Source organism: Anabas testudineus, chromosome 4 (assembly GCF_900324465.2).
Source record: "Anabas testudineus chromosome 4, fAnaTes1.2, whole genome shotgun sequence".
NCBI lineage: Eukaryota > Metazoa > Chordata > Actinopteri > Anabantiformes > Anabantidae > Anabas > Anabas testudineus.
Genome location: NC_046613.1, coordinates 12,908,893 through 12,928,451, shown reverse-complemented (window position 1 = coordinate 12,928,451; position 19,559 = coordinate 12,908,893). Strand labels below are relative to the sequence as shown.

At 39.0% G+C, this 19,559-nt stretch overlaps 1 protein-coding gene across 1 annotated transcript in view; it reads right to left on the bottom strand.

Moving 5' to 3' along the window:
* The window catches only part of xpr1a (xenotropic and polytropic retrovirus receptor 1a), a 61,561-nt gene that overhangs the window by 6,272 nt on the left and 35,730 nt on the right, over positions 1-19,559 (bottom strand). Inside the window, 9 exon segments of the mRNA XM_026345155.1 lie at positions 2,942-3,168; positions 3,644-3,813; positions 6,236-6,415; positions 6,785-6,972; positions 7,198-7,279; positions 8,104-8,187; positions 8,313-8,462; positions 8,649-8,869; positions 12,164-12,265. Of these exon segments, the coding sequence (XP_026200940.1) occupies positions 2,942-3,168; positions 3,644-3,813; positions 6,236-6,415; positions 6,785-6,972; positions 7,198-7,279; positions 8,104-8,187; positions 8,313-8,462; positions 8,649-8,869; positions 12,164-12,265 (1,404 nt within the window).

The following is a 19,559-nucleotide window of genomic DNA, read 5'->3' as shown; positions in this document are numbered from 1 at the left end:
AATTCAGCCCGTGTCTGGCTCCAGATGTGAATATATTATCTGTAGCTGTAGCAGGAGTCTGGTCTCAGAAAGTGTGAACCAGAGTTCAAGCATAGAGATTTACTAAGAGCAGTATGTTTTATCTTCATTGGCTAACGTGTGCGTTTGAGATAGGCTGTGCCAAAGTGTGTGTGTTGCAATTTCTCTGCTGATAGCGAACGAGAGGTCAGTACATGAAATGAAGTTATAAAATCTGTCAGCTCTGGGCTCATCTCTATTCCAGTAGAGTCCAGCAGACATGTGTTCAGCCCTGGGCTGGTAATTACACATTTCCCTTTTCTCTCCTCCTCTTGCTAACACTAGTTGGGTTTTTAAATCACCCCCACACCTTTCATTTCGATCTCCACCACCTTCTTCTCCTGCTCTCTTCTCATCTTTGCTCTCTCTATTTAGTGTTTCATTTTTACCTCCCCCTCTGTGCTCAGTCAGCTCTAAATTTACTCATCCTTTACTGCAGTTTGACTCATGTCCACCTCTCTGCACCACAGTCAACCTCTCACAGAGACCAGCAGGACTAGTGGTCAGGGTCATTTTAGCTGGGTTTTTGATGTTGATGCTACAAGCAGAAGGGCATCTTTAACATCCTCAGTGTATTGACTTCTCCATTTTTCCTTATTCTCGATGTCTCATTTTGTTAATTACTTGGTGCATTATGTGATTTCCTCCTCCAAATAACTTTTGTCGTTATCACAGAGGCTTGCACTATTCTTGCACACCATGCAACATCCTCCTAGCATGAGATAAATCCCATAGACTTCCATCAGCATTAGGCCTGTAACTCTTCTGCATCTGAAACAGCAATAAGCCTCATCCCTTCTCCGCATTAGGCTGAGCATGTATCGATCCTGAGTAAAGTATCTGCTTTAAACTGCATCTTACAGGTTTTGGGAGCTCTGCCTAAACCAGGAAATCCTCCACCATCTCTTTGGTTACAGTCTTCTGAGCATCAGCCTAGATCACAGTTTCATGACAGTATCCAATCAGGTATGCACAGCACTGAACTGAATGTTTCTCTAAGGGCACAAATCTGTTCCTTTTGCTGCGCTGCATCAAAACGGACTCAACTTTAAATCCTAGACTTACACAAGAGACAGCAAAAAAAAAAAAAAAAAAGTTCTGAAATTGCATCACAGTTTGACCCATAAACACCAGAGAGGAAACTGTGGCTCAAACCTTTACAGGAACATTGGACACTGAATACCACTTAGTCCTCTACAGGGAAACTGATGATTAATTTGTACCATTTATTAAGTAGTTTGCTTTCCTGGAGCTAAATGTGGGCTGTTCCAGGAATGAGTGCGATGGCGAGACAGTGAGGTCACACAGCAGTCATCAGGCCTGTGATGAGGTTATCAATGAGGGTGACACAGGCACACACAGCCACCAGGAGCTCTGCCAGATACTGACTGACACTCCAGCCACCTTTACAGCTGGACGCAGCTGTGTGAGCACAACACCTCTAAGGCATCTTCTCTGGCACATGTAATGCTGGGATCCATCTGTCTTGTCTACATTTAGACTACAGCGACTATTAGAAAATGATTTTTTTTCTATTCCTGTACTTTGTTTCAGGGGTTGTTTATCTTTTCCATATTTGGACACAGGGTATTCCTTTATCGTTGCCTCTACTCATTCATTAGAAGCTTTAAAACCCACAAAAACAATAATTTCTGCCAGAGCTGTAATTTTTTCCCACAACAGCCAGTTTAATTAACCATCCATTCACACTCCTCATGTGAGTGTTGGCGTGTGTGCAAGTGTCTGTCCTTCCACCCTCCTCCTTCAGTTAACCAGCAATCAGTCTCAGCCTCCATTATCATGCAGGATGAAAGACAGCTTCATACAGAATAACACATGAAGAGAGGCCATTAGTCTGTGGGTCTAAAGGCTACAGACCAGAGGAGGAAGGAGGATATAGTTTAATGGACGCCTTTTCCTCCTGAGCTGATAGAAAAGAGAGGCCTGTTCGTGTGTCTGTCTGTCTTCCTGGTTCATTCAATATCAGCTCACTGGCGGTCAGCTTAGGAGGCAAGCATATTGATTTGAATTTATATTAGCACAGAATAAAGTCAAGCTGGGAAATAACATTTAACAGTTTAAAACGACGAAGAAGTTCAATTGCTGGCATTTTGCTGCCAGATAAATATATGATGTGGCATCTGAGAAGAGCTGAATATATGAATGGTTGAAGAAACTGCTTTGAAACAAACTGTGTGGACAAATATTTAAGATGGAGAATCAAATCATCAAGGGATGTTATTATTGCCTGGGTGCTGTGTCTTTGAACGCAAACTCTTTTGTGATACAGCATCTGAATCTGAATAATTACAGGCTAATTGTAAAGCTGTCAGAGAGAGAGATTTCTTTTTTATGGTAACCACTCTCTGCTTTTCTTTTGCTTTTCTCCTTCCAATCTTTTTCTGACAGATCTCAAATGGGAGCATTTTTCCTTTCTCCATTTTCCTGTTGTGTTACTTTAGCTTGCCTCCTGCCTCCAGATGAAATGCCATATTGTGAGAGCAGTACCTTGTTTATCCATGCCTGTGTTTGACAAACCTTTCAACCTTTCCATTAAAAAGCTCCAGGCACTGGCAGCAAAACCAAGGCCAGCTTCTACCACCGCACTCAAGGTCACCTTTGCTTTTCTGAGCACACATGACTTAATACAAAAGGCATAAAAGCCTGTGTGCTGTTGACATGCAACAGTAGCTCAGCAACACTTATACTGTTGGTTTAGTTTTTATATTTTCAGGTTAGCTTCAGTCTCTTAGATTCTGTGTAATTCAAAGCAGCACATGACAGGAAATGTATTTACTGAGCTCTAATCAAATATTCGAACAGGATCCATGACGCATAACATAAATATCTCAGTGTACATATATTTGTGTGTTCTGTGTCCTACCTTTGTGTGTAGCATAGAGCGCAGCAAAGGTGACAACAAAGAAGGTGGTAGAATATTTCCCAGCATTCACCAGGTGTGGGAAAGCCCTCTTGGTGTCACGGTAACGCCTCAGGCACTGGATGAAGCGCAACCAGGCAGGCAGACACTGGATGATGGCACGCAGACCATATGAGTAGCTGTGGCATACGTAGAGAGAGTCTGGAATAGAAAAAGATGTGTGATAATCTCTTTTCTCTGCCGTTATCCATCATAACGACTCTGACACATTCCCCTTTGCACAGAACAGCTCATCATTATGAGAGTCACATGGCGACCTCTGTGTGGCTAAACATTTCAGTTCCATTAGATCTGTGTTAATTGTCTTCATGGAGGCCTAGGTGTCACTGCTGGTGCAGTGGATGGGCGAAAATTAAAACCTTATTCAAGTCACATTTCCTGACAGGAGCCCTCAACTGTATGGCAGACTGTCAGCTTCAGTAAGTTTAAACAACCCAAAGTGACATTATCACCATATCATAGTATAATGCAGCTGATGGACATCAAACACTATGATTATAGCTTTTTAAGGGAATTGTCACAAGGTAATAATATTGGTCATTTCTCAGCTAATTTCATTAGGCCAGAAATGCTATTTTTCATCTGAGGTCCAGAGGACGTGTAGTTTAGGGTAAAGTCTTTCTGACCCTCGGATTAAAATCTCACCTTTATCGTCAGGGTAACAGGCTCGTGCTGGTGCTCCACTGCAGGTCAAAGATGTAGAAACAAATGAGATACTCCAGGTCCATCAGAACAAACACCAGAGAGTTAAGCTGATCAGCCAGCCAGAAGTCTGCAAACTCCACCCGGTGAAACGGTGCGGTGAACACTCGAAACTACAACCAGACAACAGTAGAAAAAAAAGAAGGAACAGTGATTTGTTAACTGAGCAAGTTAAGCCTTTATTTAGTAAAATCTTCAATGTGCATTTAAATCTTCAATATTATGAAGTGAAAAGAACGTTATATAGAAGTTTAAAAATGTTTAGTACACCTTGACTAACCTATTCTGAGCATGTTAACTGCTTTCAACACTGGGAGTGAATCAGTCAACAATTAATCAGCGTGTAACTGTCACAGTACTTGAGGATGGAAGCATAAGCTGGGACAAACCTTTATTCATGATTTGAACATGCAGAGGGAGAAAGCCTCCAGACTGCCTTATCAGAACACCACAGGATGCCCTAATGAGTCACACTTTGTGCCAGTGTGTGCATATTATGTGTGTCACTTTTCACTGGTGTACAACACAAGCCCATGAAACAACCTGGCAGTGTTTTGTGGCGTGCTTTGGCTCGATGTGCATGTTATTTGGGATATGACTTTTGGCAGGAGTTCAGTTATTGACCACGCTTTGTAAAATGATACAACCCAGCTCGACTCTTTCCATTTACCCCCCCCGGGCCACATTTGACATTCAGGAGGCACTCTGCCTCTCTCCGTGTACACTCTCAGATGCAAATGCCCACATACTTTACCTCCAAAACAAATGTCAAAGAATATAGATTTTCTTACACATATCAGTTCATTACATATTTCTCTTAACCTGTCAATCAACATCAGTATTGATCAAGTGGCCCTCTCACTCATATCCCCATGTGGGGATATCTCAAGGTTAAGCCTGCTGCAGTCATGTGGCAGGTTTTCATTTTTTGAGTAAACAGTAGTAATCCAGGTGCTAGCTCTGTACTTTGTCCTATGATTAAATTTCTGTTTTTTGTCTGGTGTTTATTGTCAGAGGAAATTAGCACACTTGGCATGGCTAGAAAGAAAATAACAGACTGTTTGCACCAATAAAACTACAATTTCTTCTGAAATATCATTAATTGTGTGCTGCTTGTTCCATGAAGCCACATGTCTAACAGCTAATTTCAGCTCTAATTCTGTGGAGGTTGTTATGATTGTGCAGGACCAATCAAGACTGACGCTGATTATGGAGCCACACCATAGGAGGGCTGAGGAGTGTTGCTGAAGACCGTAGGGAGCTGTGAAATAAAGGACAAGATTCTGAGGAGGGGACTGCTGCAAATGGGGGAGAGGCAACAAGGGAGGAAGGGAGGAGAAGAGCTGAAGTGTGAGGAGAAGAGGAGGAGGGACAACAGAGCTCAGGCCATCAGCATACTGATAGATCTATGCCTATAATGATTGCACAGTCACAGCCTCCACCTCCCCTGAGACAAGGTTGCATCCTATTATCCTTCAACCCTCTGCCCTCGGTCTCACTACCCCCCTCTACACACACACACACACACACACACACACACACACACACACACACACACACACACACACACACACACACACACACACACACACACACACACATACACACACAGCCCTCCCTCCTACAGTCCTGTAGCACAGCTTAGACAAAGAATAGAATAACATAGGAGGGTTTTGTAAACATGAGACTTAAGATAGATATCTGAATAGTACATGCATTCTTTTGTGTGAGACAAATACCCACACTGGTGCATATTCAAATTGTGTCAGCAGCCCAGTGCAGTAGCAAAATACATACGTTATACATACATATATATATATATATATATATATATATATATATATATATACATATATATATATATATATATATATATATATATATATATATATATATACATAATATATATATATTACATATACATATATATATATACATATATATATACATATATATAGTACATACATATATATATATATATACATATATATATATATATACATATATATATATATATACATATATATATATATATATATATACATACATATATATATATACATACATATATATATATATATATATACATACATATATATATATATATATATATATATATATATATATATATATATATATATATATATATAATTTGGGTGGACTAAGGTTAGAGTTAAGTATCTTGTTAAGACAGAGGCACAGTACATTTTATGTTTTGCACTTTTTTGTGTAAAAACAAAAAAAGACAATTTTCTCTGTTATTTTGTGTACACATGTACAATTAATCACCATTTGAATGAAATAATATCAAACTTCTGGTTCACGCTCTGTGCTGCAAGTCAAATTATTAAGAGATAATATCATATCCTCTGTGCACACATTAAGTAGGTGATGGTGACATGCCCTCATTTATCAACATCTTCTTTATTTTGAATTGAATTGTGAATTTTAGACTTATTTATTCAATTGTCAATTGTCAATTTAGTCAATTATTGTATGATATAAATACTGTAATAAATAAATGAGTGGACTGACCAGCAGCTTAAGGAGCCAGAAACGTGATTTGTAGTAGCAGGTCTTCAAGGGGTTGATGAGGAAAAGCACCATGAACCCGTAAAGGATAAGAGGGTTGATCTGCATGGGAAGGTAGGTGTAGTCTGAGTAGAGACAGGAGAGGATGCTGAGACACCACAAGACACCCAGGAAACCTGCGATCTGCAGAGAGAATGACAAATAATCAATAAGCTAGTCTGATTATTCAAATAATAATAATTAATAATTCTTTGCAATTAACTTTATAGTTATTTATTTGCAATTAACTTTTATGGTTTTATTTGTAACCCAGATATAACTATTTTTTCCTAGATTGCAAATACAACCAGTGGACATGTACATTGTTTCTGCTAAATGAAATTAATGATTAACAATAGTAACAATTAGTTCTCTTTACATATGTTTGTAAATGTGTTAATGATAGACAATCTAAAAATAAAGTTGACTCGCTTTATTACACAGAAAAAAAGTTTGATTTCAGAAGACAAAGAACCATCATTCTGTTACAAAAAAAATATTTCTCACTCTGACCTCAAACAAGTGTTGGTGAGAGAGGTTATTTCGGGGATTGATTTCAAAGATGAGGACATGATTGACTCCAGCTTTTCTCCATCCATAAGTGTTAATGCCCAACAGGAAGAGGAACTGGATCAGGAGGAAACCACCCCGATAGATTCGCACCAGAGGCCAGACATTCTTTTTGCGAATGAACACAGCACCTGATAAAACAACAGAGGATTTTTAAAATAAATTATGAAACATTTGACTGTCATTGCTTCATTACAAAGACACCTGATACTGTCAGGAAGACACAAAAGCCTCAAAATCATGCTCCCCATTTACTCATGAAACATTATGAGTTATGTTTCACTGACAGATTATACATTTTGCAGGACTAAACAGGATATAAAAAATGCATAATTTTATATATTTATGTGACTTACCAGAGAGAACAAAGGCGACCGCAAGAATGACGAAGAAACCGCAGTAGAGACCGACTCGAAAAGTTGTCCAGGCCAAAGCAGGCTGAACCAGGTGAGGAGGAAAACAAAGTGACATTACTAAAACAGACACCCAATCACTCTATTATACTTGTATATTAAAACATTCAAAGGCTGTGTATGCATATAGAATACAGTCATCACCAACTTCTAAAAAAAAATTCCATCTAACTTCAACTTTTAGACTGTGTCATAATATAAAGCTGCTTTGGCTCCTATGATCTGCTTGAATATATTTATTACACACATGACTACAGGGGAAATGGAGAGATCAATAGCCACACAGTACAATTCAAGACAGACTTGACAGTAATTAATGCAGTAATAACAGTAGATATAACATGGAGGGGGAAGGGGGTAAAGTGCCACTAGCCGCAATCATATCTGAAAAATGTCTTGTCTGTTCAACAATGGAAAGGCACTTATAAAATCAATACTGAATGCTCTCATGGTTTCGTTCACTTTGTCTCTTCCCATCTTCCTCCCTCTCTGTGCATCTTTCATGACAAGCTTCTCACCTTTTGTAAAAAAAAAAAAAAAAAAATTATCCCAGTAGGAAAAGTGCAAAAATTATTCCTTCCTGCCAGAGATTTTCTGGCACAGATGCACAATTTGTTCTTAGGTAATTTAATATTGCGTGGATGTGGTAATACATACTACAGAAAAGTAGTATATACACACTATATAGGCACCTTTAATGTATTTTTTTTTGTTTCACCCTTGCAGCCTTGACCTCTTGATCTCTTTTCTGCATTTGCAGCCTGTAATTTCAGGTTGAAAGCAGGTATTGCTTAAGATTTTCCTATCACTAAGAGATACTGTAAATGCAGCAGGAGCAGTTTGTCTGACCTGAGCTGCCCCCAGTGGAGGAACTCTCAACCTCTTCATGGCCTTCTGACGATCTCCTTCCTCCAGCTCTGTGGTCACCAGAGTCTGGACACACAAACAATAATTCTCAGTGACACATGTTTTTAATGTGCAAAGTTGTGTCTGCATTTTGTTTCCCACCAACATCTTTCTATTATAATATGCGTGTGTGTGTACATCTAAGCGAGTACCTCTGTCTCAGAAATGAGCTGCGTGATCTTCTTGCAGGTGTAGAAAGGTGCCACCTCCACATGGGCCACACGCCAGTCAGCCCCACGAGAGGTGTCCAGAATCTTGTCATGTTTCTTCAGGATCTTACGGAAACCAGTGAAGTTCAGGTTCTGTTAATGACAACAAGGAAGCAACAGTCACATATCTACTCCAGACAAACAGACTGGAAGGCTTCTTTAAGAAACATTAAGTTCAACAGAAGAAATGATTACTCTAAAGACCACGTCCTTTCTTAGTTTGATAAACTGTGGAAACTTTTTATCTTTGTGTATATGTATATGTGTGAGTGCTGAAACCTGGTAGTTCTGAAGGAGGATGAGGCTGAGGTAGAACTCGCTGAAGGCTAGCTTCAGGTCCTTGATGTTGTGATGTTTACAGCGCTCCTCCTGTGATAGGTGGAACATTGTTTTGCGTTTCCGCAGGCTGGGTGGTGCATTGCTCTCACGCTGCGCATCCAGTGAAGACTGTAGCTCATTTTGCAGTGTGGCAAAACGTCTCTGAGCTTCAGCAAGCTTTTCTACAGTGGGCAAAAAAGAAGTAAACAAAACTAAGACTGGGTTCCAATATTTTTATAATATACATCTCCACACAAATCTGAACAGAATAAATGAAGACTCCTACTTTTAACACTGGTAAACCTTTCCGACAACTACCCATGAGTTGTTCAATCGAATAAAGTCCTACCCACTGACTTAATGTTGAGCATTCATGGCACTGACAAATTAAAACCTGATTAAACACAAATTAGAGTTATAACTATTAACAGCAACCATTAACACAAAATAAACTTTAATAAAATAAAGTAAAGACCCTTAGGTAATGAGGTAAATCTGTTAAGCAAACAGGTGTTAACACTGCTAGACTTGTGTTTTGGTGGTTCAAGCAATATGCCAGAGGGAGAAAAGAAGACCCTTCTTCCTTCATCAAGCTTTTGACTGACTAGCTATTGGTAAGAGAAATCAGCTACTGTAGCTGTCTTAGTTTAACACCATCCCGATCCTGGTGGAGGTCGCGGTTTCGGTAATGAGCAACAGAGAATGTGACAACTAAAAAAAGGACATTTTATACACATCCCCCTCTTCTCCTGTCTGTTCCTGGAAGCAGAGACATATAAACTATTAGGAAGAGCTGACATGTAAACCTGCCTAGTGGGAAACCATAATATGGGTCAGATATAGGTTAATAAACATGGAGTGAGAGATGGAGAGAGCAACAGCAAGAAACACTGCCAATATACTGTGGCTTCTATGACTCAGTGACAGCAGTGTGATGACAAGTATTTATGAAATCAACTGTCAAGCTGTTTGGGGAACAGAGGCTCCAAATGCTGTTCTTCTTATCCTAAATTAAGAAAAGCAGCACCAGTGATGTAGACAGATTGGTGACCTTAATACTTCATCACATACATTACATGTATACATAGCATACATGTAGATTCTTCAGACATCATACTACTCACAAGAATGCCATAGTTCCTTGACACCTACATTTACAGCAAGCCTTCTAGGCTCATACTGCAGGGGACAGTAGGAAGTGTGAGAAAGTCAGAATCTCAACTGTCTTCCACAAGAAGATTTAGATTAAATCAGTGAGTCTGGGATTAAAGTGGCACTTCACAACAAAAGGACATGTCTGGACAGTTAATCTGTGCAGTATTAATGAACCAGAAGGAGACTGGAGTTGGTGGTTGAGAGTTCTACTAGTGTGGGAAATTTTAAGAGCCTCTCTTTCTTCCTCAGCCTTCAGAACAACAGACAGCGTTAAAGTATATTATCAGCAAAAATGTATTTTCATGATGATAAAAGTGTTGTCCAGCGGACTTGGTTTCAGTGCAATCCAGCAGAATGGCTTTGAGAGGTTGAGGACCCTCATCACAGTCATATACAGATGGAAAGAGATATGTGGAGACAAGTGTCTTACATAAAGTCAGCACATGATTTATCTCCATCTATCCACTCACTCTCCCACAACCTAACCAGCTTTCTCACCACCTCATATGCAGGTAACAGATAATGTTACCTGTCAGGCACAACTTTGTAATTTCTTGCTTCACCCCTCTGTGTACAGAGGATAAACACAGTGCCCGAGAGCAGAAAGATGATCTTGTTGCACAACGTTTAACCAACCTCACACCTCTGGCCTTTTGAAGAGACAATGACTCAGTCCCTGTAATAATGATGCGATGTGACTCTGCTGTCAACAACACTGTCACATGTGGCATTGAATACATCAGATATGACAAGTTAGTTAGCTTAGTCTGCGCTATCATTTTATGTTTCCTAATTCATAAAGACAGACAATAACACATATAAGTAGGCCCAAAAAGGCCTAAAGGTATAAAAGAGTTGTGATCCTAAGGCACTCTGCATTAATGACCTCTTGACAAACATACATCTGTGGGCTCAAGGCTATCCGGGATAACAGAACAGAATCTCTGTACTTTCTAAATTATCAGTCTTACTGCCTGTGTTTCAGGGGAATCAGAGCAGGCACCTTTTGAGGCCCACAAATATTTGGTGCCACGAATCTTACCCTTGCAGTCCAGTTTGGTTGAATCGATTTAGACGTTTCTAATGAAGAATTGGCTGATATGCAAGTTATTCATGCATCAATAAGTGCCTTTTTTCAACACAGTCATCTTCAAATTGTATTTCACAAATCAAACCGTTTTCACAGTACAAGTACAAATTAATTTTTTTATGTATACATATTGATTTAATAACTGAAATTACATTTTACTAACCTTCATCTGCTTTTATTGCCATTTTCCTCTGTAACAACTCTATACCTCTCTTTTCCTCTAGGTGTTGCATCTTCTTTCATTTAAGGGGCAGTAAACCCCTGTTCAAGTTCAGCCTAATTTGTCAGTTAGGATTTAAAAGTTTTGTTTTGCTTAAAAGCTGCCTCCTCTAGCTCTTCCCAAATCGTGATGCAACCGACCTGACTTCAGGGACTATTGTGCATGTGATGGAGATCATTACAACAGTTGAATTTAGCATCACTGGTCATTTCTTTAACTTCTTTGACACAACACTGCTGAAACAACTCAAGAGTTTCACCTCCTGCTAACAAGGTCAACAATGATTAATATGTTTACTTGCTGCTCTGGCCATCCATCTGACAGTAATATTATTATGAGCTGGCATAAACTTGCCAGTCAACCTTGGCCCTCTGTTGACCTGGAAAGCTTTGTAGTTTAACAAACAGCCTCTAGAGGAAGCCCTGTCTGTCTTAATATAACCACGGTAACACTAAGGTTAAAGCTCAAAACTAGAAGGCAACCTTCTGGTACTAGAATCCCAGAATATATTATGGCTACATATCATGTTACATGGCACACATACTCCCTCGATCCCTGAAATACACACAGACAGGCCCGCTCACCCAAACGTGACTACCACTGGCTGCTGCAATCAAGTGACTAGGATGAGACACAATGTCCTTTTGCACTGAAATAGCCAGCATCGTAAAAAGTAAATACATTATGAGGGAGACACTTTGCAACAACCCATCACACACTTTAAATCAGAGTTTTATACTGTAATATTATATGCCTCATGCAAAAAGCTGAGGTTGAAGGAATTGTTATTGCAGAGCAGAATCCATCATATAGCGTATTTAATAAAATCTGCTAGTATTGCATCATATTTTACAGATGATTGATTGACACAGTCAATGGTTAATCTGAGTTACACCCAGTCAATCATACCGCTGTTATAGTTCTTTGATCTAAATACTGATTTGATAAACTGTATCACTTAGTTTCACTGTATCCGTCATTATTTCCACTGCAACAGAAGTAACAAAATACCTGAATAGAATGTGTTGATCTTCAGGAGCTCCTTCTCACAGGTCTGGAAAAATCTCTCCTCAAACTTAGCGTAGTATCTCTTCACTGTATCTTCATCTGTGACTGGAGAAAAAAACACAGACATAGAAAGAGTGATTAGTTGTTTTCTCAAGGAAACTAGAAAATGTCATATTAAACAAGGGTTGTTGCAAAATTCTAGTGTTGGTCTACGCACTGAAGACAGATTAAGTCTTTCTCATTTCCATTCACACTGCTACATATACACACACGCACACACGCACACACACGCGCGCACACACACGCGCGCGCGCGCGCGCGCGCGCACACACACACACACACACACACACACACACACACACACACACACACTAATTTTCTAGCTTATGAGTAACAATTAAAATCATGTCCAAAATTTAATGGAAAGAAACATGAACAGGTAAAATATAGCATTAAACATCCATAAGCTAACTAAAGGTGATGGCTATAGAAAACTAAAGGTTTGTTCTCCTCATGCCACAACTTAAGCATTATTTGGGTCAAATATTTGTTAAATAATCATCTCAATACAGATTAGGTAGGGTGATTTATTGATTCTGTTCTTCTGATGTCCTAAACTGCTAAAAGTCCATGCGAAGGTAATAGGTAAGCTACTGGCACCAACAGTAGCTGCCTGTGACTTATCACAGTATACACAGTATATACATATAAGTATTTGCAAGGACAACAGTCAACTTGTGAGATATACACATTGATCATTTTGGTGTTTACAGTATGTATTTGTATTTAACCAGCTCAGATTATCTTCGGCATATTCCTTTAAGGTTCATCAGCACTGAGGCAAACAGACATCCAGTCAGACTTACAATTAGATCAACAGCTTCCTTCTGTCTCTCTTCTGTCTGACAAGCCCTGCATGTCTTTTTCAGGATCAGCCAATTCAATCAGCATTGATACTCTGTCTGAAATAATCCCCTGCCTCATTTAGCCACTGTCAGGTGTCAGGTAGCCTGCAACCACAGCTCATTTACCTGCCAAGCCTACATACTTGCACACAAACATACAATAAATACATTTGTTATGATATGTTATAATAATGACCTAGTTTTGCCTGTGAGTCCATTTTAATACACATCAGTGGTTCTTTACCTGTAAGGATCTTAAAACTACCTTAAAAATGCCCAAACAACGACAAAACAATACAGCAAGTGCAGCCAGGTCCAAATCTTTTAGGAAAAATCAGGTGTCAGGAATGAAAGTATGCCTTTTATAATCATTCTATAATTCCACTTTTGACATTTTTGACATCTATGTCACCAGTACCAAATGAAGACTTTTATACCAAGCAAAGTAGTGAGGGATGTGGGTTTTTCTGGTGATATACTGTCAGATCAAATTTTAATATCACCTTGTAAACACAAGCCATTATATAAAGTGAACCAAGGCAGCAACTGCTGTGTGTAGAAGCTTTCTACTCCACACAGTAATGGGAAAGAGATGCCCCAGGCAGCAGGCTGTCAATATCCTTGCTCTATTCTCACTCAAATATAGGATTGCAGCAGGGTGCAGCAGCCTGTGAAAGTGTAAAAAAATAATAAGTCTAAGGAAAATACACGTCAATTTACCTCCACATCCGTTAAGATAATCAATTATAAGTTAATTAAACTGTGCTCCGCAGGTGAAGACACCTTGAAAATACCCTGATGTATAATGTAAAAGAACAAACTCTATGGAGAATAAGATGCATTAGATCTCTTTCAAATACTCAATGTTATCCAAATGCTATGAGTTTATCAAAGTAGTGCTCATTAAATGTCTAAAACAACATCATTACAATAATGACAACAGTTGAACAGATGGACCACACGCTGCTCACATCTCTTTAAAAACTAAGATGCAGTTTGCAAACAAGAACAAACTTCCACTTAGAATCACCTGTGACTTTATCTGGGATAAAGACAAATATGCAAAAAGGGAGAAAACAAGGAACAGACGTGTTGTTGTATTAGATAGTGATCAGAGCAGACAGCAGTTTAAGTACAGAATAAGTCAAATATCAATTGCAAATTTAACTTATAATGATTGCTTTAGATGTTTAATACATGAGTTACTCTATTTGTTACTCGCCATTCTTCCGTGTTGCCTCTGAGTTGAATTAAGAGTGAAAAATCATCATCTAATTTTGATCTATGAATAAAGCACAAACCTATAAAATAAGGAGAAGAAAATCTACTACAATGAGACTCGAATTGTAGACCAATGAAAAAAGGAAGCAGATGGTCTTAAATCTGTCTTGTACTTCCCTGTTGCACAGTTGAGCTGCAGTCACAACTTGTTCAGCCCTACATCCATGCAGAGCTCAACCAGTTCAGCACCTGACAGCTGACAGGCTGAGATGCTGCTGAGGGACTGATCACTGACTGGATGGATGAACAGTTAGAGGGATGCATGCTTGAACTGCTGACCGATCGGCTGGCTAGCAGGTCAGCTGTATGAATGAGTACTTGCTAGTCATTGTGTGTCATGACAGGATGACTAATGGCTCAACACAGTAGTTAGACCTGCAGGCGAGCAGCAGACTGAGCTGTAATGTAATTCAAAGTAAAAGGTTACAACGCTAATGAACACTTGGTATGAGAGACCACAAATAAGCAAAGACGCCAAATAACAGGAAGGACACATTTTGTAAAGTCTGAATCCTTTGTGGTATGTTTTGAAAACAAAAAATATGCCTTATATGTCTGACAAATTAGGGTTACAAAATCAAAATCTAAAAAAAGCTTGATATGAACCACCACAATTTATTTGAGTGTCCTCCTCCAGCCCCGATCTTAACACATATTAAGTGTTGCTTATCTGAATGTCGTTTAAAAAAAGCAACAAAAAATCAAACAGCATTTCATTTTTTAAAATGTCAGGTGGCATTTGCTGAAAAGAAGAATATACCTGTAATTTCTGTACACTGCAGTTTTCTAAAATCATAGCAGAACTTCAATCTTTTACAAACAGTAATAACTGTTGAACTGTAACACCTCCTTGCATGGTACGTGTGTATTAGAACAGCACATATAGTATTTTGTATATGTCATATAGAATCTGACTGAGTGTACTGGTGGGGGTTTGTAGTGCTGGATCAAAGTGTAGATGTGAGGGCAGTTTACAGGTAGGGGAGAGGTGGTGAAATAACCCTGTCTCTTTGTTTCCTGACCAGGTGCTCTACCGAACGCACCAGTGTAGGTGTGTACATGTACTGCATCTCCACATATCAATGAATTTAGTTTTGTTCATCTGCTTTTGTTCATAGATTTATGTGCGCGGGATGTGCAATGTGTAGAAACAAAGGCAGAGTCAGTTCATCTTTGAATTCATCCTCACAGCTGTGTTTTACTGAGTCTTCACCAACAGACTGCTGATGTCTGTGAGGATGACAATAGAGATGGCTTTCTGGATTCCAACAGTGTTGCCCAAGGGATTTAAAGGTAGATAAAAATGTGGACATTATGAGAAATGTATGTAAAATGAGTGACTGAATAGAAATGTTCATATTCTCCTACAGTGACAAGTGAGTTCTACCTCAAGAATACCGACACATATCCCAGTCCTACAGAGAAACAATTAACTTTACATTTGCATTTTACCCTTTAGCATAACACTGTTTTACTGAAAAATGTTCAGGCCTGTCTTTGGCCCTCAACTCCTCCTTAGTAACATTCAGACATCAGTGGATGCAGAGGACCCTTTTTCCTTTTCCTTCAACCACGTTAAAAGGTCTCCTGTTGTTGTAGATACTCTGGCATTTATTTGATGGTGTGTGTGTTTGTGTGTGTGTATGTGTGTGTGAGGCCAAGCCAAAGAGATCATGATAGAGCACCTCAGTAGGGAATAATAGTTCTGTCCCTGAAGGGCTGTGTAGTGATATACGGCTTTGTTTACTCAGTGTGTGTGTGTGTGTGTGTGTGTGTGTGTATGTGTGTATGTATCTTTATATGATATTTTGGACAAATTTTAGCTCCACTGGCATCATAGTGAAGACATTTTGACCAGTTAAGGGTTATGGTTTTATTAGTTAAGGTTAGCTTAGGTTAGGGTGAGGGTTGAGGGTAGACTTTGAGTTGTAATGGCAGAGCTTCAGATAAGAGGCTGGGAAATGCATTATGTCATTGGGAGTCACAATTACAATTATAGTGACGCCAATATCTGTGTCTATATGTATTTAAGATGTGTCCTCTGGACAGCACTTTAGCACCGACTCTTCAATTATCAGTCTTTGTGCAGACATTTGGACAGTAATTAATATTTACATTCCCAACCTGCAAGGGCAGAGAGTTGGAGACTAGTTCTCATTTTTTCCTCGAGACACCATAACTACGATCAAAGATCTAATTTATCTAAAGCTACAGAAAAATCAATACGTGGTTCGATTAGATTTAGGAACATTTAAATGCAGTAAATCATGGCCATAAAGTGAGGAACTGCCAGCAGCTGTGGGGCCTACATCATGTTTTTCACCCTCTTGTTGATAAATCAATTTGATTGTGCATTTATCAGGTAAAAATACAAAACATTTGCTGGTTACAGCTTTAAAAGCAAAACTCAATCACACCCTTTTTGTACCCTGACATTTTCTGCCATTTCCTTTACTACTAACATTACTCTTTGACTACCAGTATCAAAAAAGGGGGGTTACATTTTTTTCTAAAGCAACTAAACAAAAAAACTAAAATAATTAACAGTTTAATTTATTAAACATAATTTATTCTTTAAAAATAAAGAAATACAAATATGAGTCCATACACATAATTATACAATAAAGAAATTATACATACTTTAGACAGACAGAAAAAAAGATAATTAATAGGCTTTTCAGAACTAGCAGCTAAACCCAAACTTGCAAGGTGCAGCATGGATTTCCAAAGGGGCTTTAGTGTTAAATATAATGAGAAATCCTTTGGTATAACATGCGATGAAGAAGAGTAGATCCAGTGCAGTATGTTATGTTCATTCATTGTTTTTCATCACTTTCTCAGACAAAGAATTGTGCTGGTAGCTAGAAAAACAACTCTTGACCTGAAGTATTCCCAGGGCGGCTTGTAGAAGGCAGCCCCTTCCCTCCACTAACCCCTACTTCTGTAGATTGTATAAATAAATGATGAGACAGCTTCCCCAGAACCCAACCAGTCACCCTGAAACCCCCCACGAACGCCCCCACCCCCAACTTCTTATATTCCCATACAAGCTTTCTATGACGTGGCCCCATAAAACCAGCATATAAATCCTTCATGGAGGCCCTCGAACATGCTGCCACTGAAAAGGATTTGGAGAAAACAACATCCAACACGAGCACACCCTGTATCACATCCTTCACATTTTGTGAATGTGCAGGATGTACATAACCTTTTAATTTGTAGAGTTCCACATATGTTCTGCTGTATCACCTGTTTTGTGCTGAAAATCTCTTGCTGTTAATTTGGGGGAGACAGAGAAAGGTAAAAAGGTGTTGGAAAGAGTGAGAGAAATTGTTTCCTCTATGATAAGATCTATATAACGTGTCTTTACACTGGTGCCGGGAGAAAGGGGAGAAGACACAGCATCTATCTCTTCACAGTCCTCTAAAACAAACAGGGCCAAGTAGAAACAGAGACAGACGCACACAAATTGTATTTCCCAATTTTCAAACGCCATTTATCCTTTTTAATGACACCTCACTGCGGGATATAAACTATGTGCTGATAGCATTACTGTCAAGGGAGCTGAGGAAGCTATTACATTATGATTGTCGCTGCTTTAGCTTCACTTATCTCTTCGTTGCACACAGGTGTAAATCACAAACGCAGAGAAAGAGCTATAAAAGAGAATAGACTCAACTTAACTCTCGGCTAATATTAATCTAGAGAGACAAAAAGAGTGAGTGCATAAAAACAACATCAACATCCTCCGGTGCCAGATCAGGCAACAGTAAAACCAGCCAGACAACCCATGCCCCCCCCTTCCATTTCTCCATCTCGCCTTTTTTTTCCCCTCACTTATTCCCATTCGACCCTCCAGCCACAATTAATTCTACCAATCATCTCTCTCATCGAGGCCAGGGGAGCATTAAGAATGCACACTCACTGGGCTAGACTGCCAGCCTGGGAGAACCGGGGGCAGGATGAGGAACTACTGTAGCTCCCCATCCATTGTGTACTATTTATAATGCCAGACTGCAAGCTAAGCACCTTCAAAAAATATAATACATCTGTGTTGAGCAGAGAGAGAAAATGATATGATGGAGAGAATCAAATATTCAACAAATTCTGATAAGTGTTAATGTCTCTGTCTTGTGTGTATGTGTGGGTGTTTGCATGTGAGGAAGAAAGTGAAAGAGAGAAAGAAAGACATTTAGAGAGAGTGTGAGGTGTGATGGGTATATAACCAGCAGCCAAGTGAATACTTGATGAGAGGGAAAGAGTAACAGCAAGAGGCCAGATGGGGTGTGAGATGATCCTGGAGACCAGAGGGAAAACATACAACACCCACTGGAGAACACCATGAGAGAGAGTCACTGATGGAGAAAAAAATAGAGATGGAGCAATTATAGAAAGAAATATGAGGAGAGAGATAAAGAAGAACAATATAATTAAAAAAAAGATTTTGGGCCCCTTCCTTTTACAGAATTATCAATCTGCACTTAATAATGCATTATACTCCCATAATGACAACATGCAAACACGTGTCTGCAAATTTATATAAAAGCTCATATAAATATATAATTTGCAAAAAGTATACAGTTGTCTTGGCTGTAGGCTTCAGGTCAATGGGGTGCTAAAAGGTCACCCAGGTCTCAGGTCACATGCACTCTAGAGGAGGATTTTTTTCAATGACTGTATTTGGCTGCATTTATCTTCACCCGTGAAGCAGTCACCAACATGCTCCACCGTAGAGTGACAAAGCAGAAAATATTGAAACACTGTCTGCAATTTTTAAAAGTTAGGACTGTGGAGAATATCCCACTGAATGAGACTACTGCATTATTCCACGATAAAGTACAATATTATTGCAGTGTACTGTTTCCCATCCATGAATGAAAACAATTATGCATTAATGGTCACAAAAGTATATTTACTATATTCCACTCAGTGTAAAGTAAAGGCTAATAGAGAACACACACTATCCAGCAACATGTAGGAGGAGCCTGGGTCAGGTTAAGATACCACAGAAACTGGGCAGGCAAGCAGATGCACATTTACTGAGGTTCAAAAAGGTATATATTTAATAATAGGATAACACTGGCTTTGATAATAGCACAACGAAAAGCTTTTTTTTATCTGAATTTTAGAATTTACTACATAATATGAAAAAGAAAACTATTCGTAACTAGTAACTAATTAAGGAGAAAAAAATATAATATAAGTCAGTACAG